The sequence below is a fragment of the Juglans regia genome, chromosome 7 (genome assembly GCF_001411555.2).
Source record: "Juglans regia cultivar Chandler chromosome 7, Walnut 2.0, whole genome shotgun sequence".
Lineage (NCBI taxonomy): Eukaryota > Viridiplantae > Streptophyta > Magnoliopsida > Fagales > Juglandaceae > Juglans > Juglans regia.
Window position 1 is genome coordinate 17,048,711 of NC_049907.1, and position 11,636 is coordinate 17,060,346.

Sequence of the window (11,636 nt, forward strand, 5' to 3'; positions counted from 1 at the left end):
CAATGAACTCTTCATTTTTGAGTACATGGTAAGTGTCTAGAGTGTTTATTTGATCTTTGATACTTATGCTTAAATCCCAGGGATTCATCACACTTGCGCGCGTGCGCGCAGTCTCTCTCTCTCATTCTCTCTCTGTGAGTCTGAGTGTGCATGTACGTGCTATGATTTCATGAAAATTGATTCACGCTCTGAATTTAAATGTTGAACCCCGTTCAATAGAGTGCCATTGTTTTATTTACCTCAAGTGTGATTCTGGACTTTGTCTCTCCAGGATTGTAATCTGTATGAAATAATGAGAGACTGACAAAGTCCATTTTCAGAAGAAGAGATCCGGAACTTTATGTCTCAAGTGTTGCAAGGACAGGCTTCGTTTGGAATCACAACTTCTTTCAACTCATCTCAACTCATCATTACAACTTTTTCAAATCCCAACACAAAATATAATAAACAATTCAACTTTTTCAAATCTCAAAATAATAATGATAATAATAAATAATATTCTAATAATATTTTATTATCTCAACTCACTTCAACATCCAAACGCAACCTTAGTCACATGCACAGAAATGGATATTTTCTTCGTGATCTAAAACCCGATAAAATATTTTCGTACTGTTAGTTTTGTGTTCATCCATCTTGTTTTAAGATTTATTTATCGGTGTTTTCAGGAGTTTTTTGAGATTTTTATTTGCCCTTTCGTCGTTGAAGAAAATTTGTTGGAGTCTCCATCCTACACTGCAGCTGTTGGTAAGCATTTTTGAAACCCCACTCACTGCATAAACTTCTCCACTCTTGTTTTTCCCTCTCTCACACTACACTCCAACTGTTAGTTTATCATTTTTTGAAATACCGGCCAGTGCAGAAACTTCTCCACTCTTCTTTCTTTCTTAATTTTTAAGTGTTAGCTGCTTTCTCTCCCATAGAAAGGCTGGAATGTTTTAGGTTGATTACTTAAGCCTATGTTTTCCACTTGAGCACTACAACTTGACTTGTTCTGATTAGTCTCGATTTGGAATGAGTAATGTTAGAGAGAAGCCACGACCCATTATAATAATGCATACTTTACACTCACTGCGTGGCTGCTTCTAGTTGATTGTTCCTAACACTTATTTGGAGAAATGTGTGATCTACATAATGTTATATTATATGTATAAAATGAATGCTTTTAATAGTGACTTTTATCTATATTTATTCATTTGGAATAGTATTATTGAGTCAAAAAGGTTTTAATGGTGTTAGGTATGACTGGTCGTATTTTAGTTCCCTATGCCCTTGAAGTCAAACCATTTTGCGTTTAAAATCCATGAAGGTAAAAATAAAGAATCATATTTTAATAACCCATATTTTAAAAGCTCCAATTCTTAAAAGGAGAAGTTATATTAATTCTTAAAAGGAGAAGTTATATTTCTTTTTCATGACCCATATTTTAAAAATTGAAAAGATTGTCATCAACATGACCCATATTCTATGTAGGGTGGCACCATTTGAGATTAGAGGGAGAAAGACGTGCATCAGAGGCTTTCAAATGCACCAATGTGAAGGAGTGATTTATTAATGTGGAAAAATAAATAGTGGGAGAAAGGGACGCAAAAAATTATTTAAGTTTAAATTATAAGGAAATACGTGGTTGTTCAATAGAGAATTGAGGATATAATCCTAGATGGAGTTGAGTGGCAGAACTGGACCCTCTCGGATGTGCACGCGGTGGAGGTTGACTCGACCATGTTATAGCTTCTATTAATAATCTTCTTTTATAATATATCACATCGTATAATTATTTATAAATTATATAAACATTATATCGTTATTTAATTAATCAAAACATTACGTCCTTATTAATAAAAAATTAATTCTTAATAAAAAAAATTAAATATAAACTAAGTAAATATGCATTATACGTTGCTTTCACCTAATGTATATATATATATATATATATATGTATATATTATAGTTAGCAGTTATGATGGGCTTCATTATAAGGCCCATGCAGTACAAACCGGATCTGATAAAAGAACTCAGTTTGGTATAGTTGGCCACGTTCTTATTGGCGCACAGCTTCGCTATCCAACACAATGAACAATGGAGATCGTGACCTTTACAAGCACGCACCGAAATGAAATTTCTTTATAGATAGCAATTCAGATCTTTCCACAACTATCAGCTTTAGATAACTTAGTTTATTAGAATAAATAAAATCCACTTTTATTTATTTTTTTAATCTATATAAAAAAAAAAATAGTTCATTTCGACAATTATCAATTTGCAATATCCCAAATTATTAAAATATTGTACAATCTTGACATGAATTAGATCATAATCCAGGGTACAAGTTTAATTTCAACATGTGATAAAATACGAATTGACTATTTTAATATATAGTTCGGGAGTGTGAAATTATGTATAATCTTTTCAAGAAATAAATATTATAAAATTAAAATAAAATACCTAATAATATTGAGAAAACATATTTTGGAGTAACCGCGCGTGCTGAACGACATGAGTCATGACACTCGTCAGATGCCACTAAATCATTAACTTCAAATAGATTAAAATTAATGGCTTGACCCGCGCGCGCGTGCTTGCGGTGTTATTATAATGTACGTTAAACATGAGTTGATCAAGTCAAGGGACGAATCAGGTTTAGTTTGGATTGAGAAATACTCTTAATTTATTTTATTTTATCATTATAATTTTTACATATTACATATAAAATATAATAAAAAATTTAATTTTTTCAATTTTTAAAATAATAAAATATTAAAAAAATAATATTCTAATAATATTTTATTTAATTTTCATATCAATTTATCTCATCTCAACTTACTATTCGAGAAGCTGATAATTTGATGATCACTAGTATAATAAATAATTTGGAGTAAATGGGTCATGAAGGTTTACAATATTCAATTAATTCTTTTGTACAACAATGCTCACCCTTTTTTGGGTATTGTGGCAATTTACTCAATCAAAAAATCTTCACAACCTCCTAACACTTCACATTCTATATATTTTTTTTAATTTTTTTAAATTTTTTTATCAAATATTTATTATATAAATAATGAATAAAAAATTTGAAATAATTTAAAAATAATAAACTCAAAAAAAAAAAAAATTAAAAATTTTAAAAATTAAAAAATAAAAATAAAATGTAGAGTGTGATAAAAGTTGTGTAACAAAACTCTTACTCAATATATGTAACTACTCCCACTCTATAAAAGTACTGTGTACGTATGTCCACTTGGTAAAAGATTATTATTGTTTTACTTCATTTGAGGCATTAATTGTTTGACTCAATTGTCCCTGGTTTTTTTATGCACCTCGGTTGGATTTGAGTATCTTAATATTTCTAGTTATCCTCGAAAGTTTTTAACTTCATTTTGGAAATTTAATATTAAAAAACATGATGCATATATAATAATATTTGAAATAATCAGGTGGGAGATCACTACAAAAAAACTGTTTATTTATGACCAATTAATTCTAATAAAATTTCTATTTAAAATCAAAATTAGTTGTGAATAGTCATTTGATTGTAATAGAATGGTCACAAAAATTTATTTTTCTTGTAATGGATGGCCACGAACTGGCATTTTCAAACTTTGTCGGTGCAAAAATCCGGCCAGTTTGAGTTGCTCGGAAAATTAGAAGGGCGTTATTTATGAAATGGAAAAAGAAGTAGACCTAGAGAGATATTTGGTGTGTTAAAAAGAAGTAGAAAAAATTATACAAACTGACGTTATTTGATCATGTGATAATTAAGTTAAGAAGTACAGACACAACATTTGTAGTACTATATATTTCAGTACGGGATGATGAAGATTTTCTTGACGCGTAGATTTGTCATGATAAATATAACAGCTTCATCGTCTGCTAGCTTTCGTGACCCGTCGGGTTTCTCCAATTGATCCTTGTGTAAATCAAATTAATGGAGTCAGAAATTAAGACACTCGGCATGCATGCATGCGCCCCATGCTTCATGTTTTTAACTTACTGGCCAGCTTAATTCAAACCATCAATTAATCATATAATTAGGAAGCAGGAGACATCGTACTATCTCGCATATTAGGAAGCAGGAGACATCAGTTAATGCGTGTTTGAAAGAAAATGATCTAAGGTTGAGTGGTCGAGATATCCGCCGTAGGAATATGATGATCTTAATCATGTAATCAGGCAAAAAAAGTCCAAAATTAGGTATATTTACAAGTTAAGATCGATGGATTCATCGTGGCTGGCCTTAATTACGTACCTAATCCATGCATTTACGTGTTGGGTTTATCCATACTCAACTTCAATCATCTATTTTTGGTTTAAATTTTAATGGTCTATTATGTTCTAATAATTCACAAATTGATTTAAATGTCCATATATATATAGATATGCGACTTTTCAATTGGATTAATTTGGAATTTTGCTACAGCCATGCAAATTAATTATAAATATTAATGTAACTTCAAATTACTAGAAACGTACTGATTGTAACTTCAAATTCATAGGTCATGTTTGGTTCGCATGCAGAATGGTATTTTCATTCCTTGAGGAATCATAATATATATGTATTCTCATTCTCACAAGAATATATACTCATTCAGCTTATTATTTCATTAATCCATTCTTATATTAAAGTACTGACTGATTAAAATTAGAGTGAAATCTCTAATAACATATCTAAGTCCAACAAATTCTCCACTTATAACGTCCATAAGAGTAGCTAGACCACCTTTAAAATAGCCTTCTTAGGGTGATTCGACCACCCTCTGGCCATATATATATATATACCCGACAATCCTCGGCTATTTTAAGATGGCTGAAACCACGTTGATAATTGATTTTCTTAGTTGACCGACTTCTAATTAATACATTTAAAAGAAAAAAAATCTATTTTAATACTTGGTTTTTGAGTTTTAATTAATAGTTTTAATTTTTCTAAAACATTTAATGAATTTTTAATAATTTTGTAGTCATGTTCCGGATCAGCTAGCCATTCCTCTTAGTTAATTATTCCTTGATATACATCTTAAATTGAAAGATAAATATAGTTTAATCGCTAGACCAATTATATCTCTTATATATAATTTCTTAGTTATTTGATCAATCGCTTTTTTCAGATGAAATAATGGGGATTTTTTCATGTCATTATTTATATATTGTTTTTGCCCACATGATAACATTTATCAGTTTTAGATTTATCATATTCAACACGTTTTAAAAATTGTGATAAATACTACTGAACCGTCGACGCGAAATATTAAACATTTAAATTGAGATTAACATTAATGATTGAGATTTAAAATAATGATCTACATTTTAAAATATCCACATGAAATAAAAAAATCACATTGTACTTCATTAGTCCTCCTAGCTTCATGACATTGATCGATCCTTTCTTTCGATCTATTTTTGTTGAAAGTGTGCATGCTATTTTATTTTTTTAGCAGAAAACGGTGACTAGCTAAATGTGTGAAATCATCACTTGTCCAAAAAACTTAAGCTGATGGAAAGATGTAGATTTTATTATTTATTTTATATCTTAATACTCCTCCTCAGGTGTGGACTAGACTCCTCCTCAATGGGTGCCCCAATACGTGAAATATTTAATTAAATGTGATAGAGTGTAGAGTCAGGATTCGAACTTAAAACCTCTACTTTGATACCATGTGAAATCATCACTTGTCCCAAAAACTTGAGTTGATGAGAAGATATAGATTTTATTATTTATTTTATATCTTAACAAAATGTTCGTGAGTACTAGTTATAGAATTGATCTAACTTTTTTTATTTTTATTTTAGTAAGAGCCGGGGATGGGGGTTCGAACTCAAATTTTCGGCCATTTGAAGACCTAAGTTATATGTCATCAGGCCATCAAATTATAATATCAATGACCCAAATAATTTGAAAAAAAAATAATGTATTATGTGCAGGTTCATCGACTTTGCTACTGTGCTCGTGAACCATACATGCAATCGCGCGCACCAAATTATTTTTTAGAATTATTTGTTTAAATTAAGTAAGAGTAATGTTACTCTTCATTCAATATAATACCATCCTTATTAATATATATTGATACGATGCACTTCGGGAGATATTCTTTATTATCAGCCACTTAAATGATAAACAGTACCTAAAATAATGTATCATATAGTAAATGTAATTGAAGATGATAAAATATAGAATAAAGAAAATGATTACTCATAAATGAAATAAGCGTACGTATTAATGTATGGACAGGATAAGCACAAAATCACAAAGACATGTGATCATTCTTGCCAATAGTGGAATGCCAACATGGGCACTCACTTTATGTTTTGCGGGTAAGAAAGATGTTCTACACATTTTAAGAACGTGATCACCAAGAAAATTGAAAGGAGATAACACCAATAAAATGTTTGTTCAACTCAACCCCCTCCTCCTCCTCCTCCTCCTCGAGTCTGTGGTCGTGATGGCTTTCAAAGACCGACTACAACCATTTAATTGTGTGCTCTCGCTTTCAGTACAAAGCTTCACGCAAGTGATAAACGAGGATGTAAAGTAGATTAATGTGTGAATGAAATGTCAAACGGCTTTACAGGTCCTTATTGACAAGACAATCAAAAGTGCATCCATGTATATCCCAAGTGGGCTCATTTCCATGTTTGCTCTTTTCCCATAAATAAGTACTCTACCTCCCCTTTGTAACATGTGGCCTAAGTTTCATACTAATTCGAAATTTTGAATCCCAAAAATGATTCATATTTTAAAAAATATCGAACACAAATTAGATATCTGGGTATATATTCTCGAATGTTAGTAATGTTTTGACACTTGTCAATTTTTGTTATTTAAAATTTGTTGTATAAATATATTATTTATTTTATAAAAAATTAAAATATAATTTTTTTTATATTAAATTAATATGTTTAATGCATTAACATATAGATATAATTTTTGTGAAATGAATAATTACAAAGTAAAAAGAATGTGACAATGAGAGTAACATGTAGCATTGGCATAGGCACCTGAAATTAAATTGGTGAAGATTTGTAAGTACCTTTTCGCTAATAGCAATCGCGGAGAGAGGGTGACGAGTAACGGTGTTCAATAGCACAGTACCACGTAGGACCCATATCATTGTAGTACCCGCAAGTCATAGCACCAGATGCCACAGAGAATTCGAAGCCCGGGGACTACGAAGGACCCACGTATTGACTGGGAAGTCATTGTATATAGTTCTTCCAAAGTGGGGCCCACCACTGGAAGATTTCTTTGAATTGTCGAAGAAACTTAAGAACTCAACGTGGCGGAAAGATGAGTGTTCGGGGGCCATTGTTGTGGAGTCCAGCTACACATTCTATTATATATATATTTTTTAATTTTTAATTTTTTCTCGAGAGCTATAGCCTATAAATTCTATTTCGGGGACCGACTCGTTTACCGATTATTGAATTTGGAAATGAGAAGAAATTAAATGAGTTTAGAAAATTGAATAAAATATTATTTTTTAATATTATTATTATTTTATAATTTAAAAAGTTAAATTATTTATTTTATTTTATATTAAAATTTAAAAAAATTATAGTAATGAGATGAAATGAAATTATCTTTACATATCATATATATATATATATATGAAATCATTTCAATATTTAAATATAAATATTTTCTAATAAATTGTTAAAAAATTATAAATTAGTTTATTAATATTATTTTATTTTTAAGTGCTGATTTTTTTATAAAATTTTTAAAATTACTAGTCAATTTAATATCAATTATTAAGAGTGTGATGTGTATTAATTAGCATGAGTAGAATACTTCATGAAAAATAAAAAAACGAAAAAATTTATCCATAATTGATAGTAACATTTTCATTTGTTTAATTAAGAATAAGATATCTAATCCACTTTAAAATTTTATTTAGAGATTTGTAATTGATAATTAATCAAGGTGTTTCTTTTTTTAATTTAATATTTTTCTAGATAAAGAAAGCAACACAAAATCAAAAAAAATTTATTATATTTAATTATTCCTTTTTTGAGAATATCAGCAATAATTTAAAAGAAAATAATATGAGTACAGTTCAAACGCGGACTTCTTAAATTGGGAGCTGTTTCAAGGGTTGCGGCGGCCGGTGCTTCTGTCCATCATCATAAATAATTAAAAAAAATAACCTTTATATTTAACACGTGGCACATCCTCAACACTTCATTCACTAGGGGACCACTTTGGTGGCTTCTCTTAAAGGCACGCGGCCTACAAAAGATTCCCAGCCGCCATGACGCCCGCCCCGCGTCTCTCTCTCTCTCTTTCTACACTACTATTCCATCACGTTTTGGACGACCTTTTTATTCACAATTCCACGTGTGAGCTTCTGTTTTTTTTTTTTTTTTTGTCTCAAGAACTCGTAATTTTTAACCTCGGAACGAATTGACCTAATTACCCAAATTAAAAAAAAAAGATTAAATAAATGGTGTTTAAGTATATTAATGATGTTTTGTCTTAGTAAGTGGGTTCTAATTAAACAGTCTTGTCCGTACGTGGGCAAGCAAAAGAACAAGTTATCGGAATTGTACTTAGGTGGCCTTTGAATCATGTAACACGATAAGATCGTTTTTTAAAGAACTAGTTATAAATGGGGCTAACTCAATTTATACGTCGACCAATCAGGTAAATCCACGAGTCCAAATCATTGCCAATTACCTTTCACCAATCTAGAACATGGGGAGGGGGACTTTAATCCCCCAACCCCAACCCCACCCCCATAGCTTCACCTCCCATATTCAGGCCCCATGGACAAGGTCTCAAATACGACACGACTTAATCTTAAGTATATTTATTATAATATATATCAGTTCATTAAGGACTTTTGTATGTAAAGTGGTGGAACAAAATTATGGACATGATCTTTAATTAATATTATTATAAATTTATATATATTATCTAAGCCTATTCTTTTCTAGTGCATATACCCATCAATAAGAAATTAAAGACCCATAAAGGGAAAAAAAACAAACAAACACACGGTCAATTATTTCAAAGAATGAGATTGCAAAAAAAAAAAAAAAAAGCAGCAGCTCAAATTACAAATTTCCCACCCCAGATATAAAATAAAATAAATAAAAAAAAAAAAAACAGAAAGATACAAACTGAATAATTCACAATTAGATCTCTCTGTTCTCGTCTTTCATAAATTAATCTACATGTATCGTAAATTAGAATTATTCTAATTAATTTCATAATTCTTAATTTCTTCCCTTTCTCCCATGCCTTTCTGAATGATCTGATCTCTGTTTTTTGTTTTTCCCTAAATGGCGTACGTAAATTACATTCATTCACTTTCGCGACGTTTCAAATTAGGCTGTTCATGTTGTTGAGCTGCTGCTGTAAAAACCACATGTCCTCAACATTCCATAAATTGTCCGACGTGTCCGGAGCACCGTCCATCCACTGGTTGCTCTGCTCCATAGCTTGCAAATCCATTAATCCGGTGTTGAAGTAATTTCCAGATGGGCTAGTTAAGCTCTGGCCGTCTGGGTACCCGACCGGGAAATAGTCCTGACTAGGGTTGTTACTAACCGGGATGTTGTAATAATCGGTCAAGTCGGATACCGGTGATATGATCTGAGGGGCCCCGTAAGAGTCCGACGATGAGGCCCCCGTGCTAGAATTCTCCGGCGTGTAACTCGGAGTAATCTGTGCAGTACCCCCAAAGTCACGTTGGCCAAGATTATTAAACCCTGCTGGTGGCAAAACCATCTGGCCCGCGTGGATGTCATGGTTATTATTGTTTATTAGGTGGTGATTGGTATTGGTAGAAGTGATGCTGGAGGTGGCTGAGCCGATGGAAGAAGTTCCGTTGATGGCAACCGCCTGCGCGGTGGAGGTGGTGGGAGCAGTTGCAGCGGCTTGAATGCGCTCAACCAACCTTGGCATCCAAAGATAACGCATGGTGTCCTTGAATTGCTTGCTGTTCACGTCACATTTGAGCTGCTTGGCGTGCTTTTGGACACGAGTTCTCCAGTAGTTTTTGATCTCGTTGTCTGTTCGTCCGGGCAAGTGTTGTGCAATTTTAGACCATCTATTACAGATGCAAAAAACCAGTTTTCGATAAGGATTAATTAGGGTTGAATCAAAGAAACCCAACAAGGAAAAAAAAAAAACAAACAAACAGGCCGTTGGGTTAATAATTATGACGTATGTACTTACCGGTTTCCCCAACGGGAATGAAGGTCAAGAATCATAAGCTGTTCTTCTAGGGTGATGTTTCCACGTCGAACATCGGGTCGAAGATAGTTGAGCCACCTTAATCTGCAGCTCTTTCCAGTTCGTTTCAAACCTGTATGAAGAAACCAATTAGATTTTGGTAAAGTTTGATCATGACAACAAATATTGAGAGAAAGAAATTAAAGAAAGAGCTATAGCATTATTACTCTTTCTTGTTCTTTTTTCCACTTGTGACTTTATGCGAGAGTGCTAAAAACTTATGCTTTATAAATATCTAATGTACGGGAAGAATAATATTCTAGCTAGCATATATCATTTCGTTTGTACACATAGAACCAATATTGAATCTGTCATCATGCTCAACTCTTTTTCCATAAAGCTTATGGAGTACACATAAGGCTGCAAGCTTCTGCTCATCTGCTTTATATATATGTTCAAACTATGATGTGGATCTTCGTGTAAAGTCCATTAAATTTGAGAAAAAAAGAAAGCAGAAAGCCAGATTTTAAACCGGGATTTTAGGAGAGGAGAAAAAAGAAACCATATCAGAGACAGAATCCGAGACACGGCCGGAGCTAGAAACATGAGAAGAGCGAGTTGATAAAAAAACATGTTATGTGATCTTTGGCATGTGTGGGAATATTATAAAGAAGAAAGTAGATGGAAAATACTTATATAGTACGTACCGGCACAACGAGCAAGGGAATTCCAGCGACCCTCGCCATGATTAGCAATGTAATTGATGAGGGTGAAGTCCTCATCAACAGTCCAGGGACCTCTCCTAAGGTCCATCTCGTCCTCGCTCTGAACGGTGGTGCCGCGAGCTCTTCCTTTAACATCCATTCTATTTCCTGAAATGGGGGAACTGATTGATTGAAAAAGAATTGCTTTTGGATTTTTAGACAGTTTGAGAGAGAGAGAGAGAGAGAGAGATGAGAGAGATGAGAGAGGGAGAGTTAGATTTAGATTATTACAAGAAGGATGGGGAGGGATGGGTTTTTATAGATAGATGGATGAGTTTGGAAAAACTGGTAGCCTGAGAGAGAGAGAGAGAGAGAGAGAGCATAGCCGCAATAGGTGAGTTTATTAATTTAGTGATTTAACCAACACTTAAGCTTGACAGCAATTATAGTTAGCAAGAGGCTTTTGAAGTTTGACGCTTTGACTTTCACAACCATCTCTGGATCTGCGTGTGCGTGCCTGCCTGCCTGCCTGCAAGTACCGAGTTTACGCTTCCGTGGAGATTGACGGTTTCGATCCCTTTGGCCTTTCCGGAACCGTGCCGTCCATTTCTCTCAGGCACCCAAAGCCACAAAACTAGAAATTGTAGGAAAACAGAACAGTACTTCTTCTCACTAATATTTGACAATTTGAGATTTTCTACAATTCTTACATATAAATTGGTGATAATATGTAAATCTTACAGTATTTAATACTGCCG

At 32.7% G+C, this 11,636-nt stretch overlaps 1 protein-coding gene across 1 annotated transcript; it reads right to left on the reverse strand.

Annotated features, from left to right (window-relative positions):
* Positions 1-9,281: 9,281 nt before the first annotated feature.
* LOC109020598 (transcription factor MYB108-like) lies at positions 9,282-11,197 on the reverse strand. Its single transcript, XM_019003097.2, has 3 exons — positions 10,882-11,197; positions 10,178-10,307; positions 9,282-10,049 (listed from the first exon to the last, which is right to left on the reverse strand). The coding sequence occupies exons 1-3, from the start codon at positions 11,036-11,038 to the stop codon at positions 9,320-9,322; spliced, it is 1,017 nt and encodes a 338-aa protein (XP_018858642.1). The 5' UTR covers positions 11,039-11,197; the 3' UTR covers positions 9,282-9,319.
* Positions 11,198-11,636: the final 439 nt, after the last annotated feature.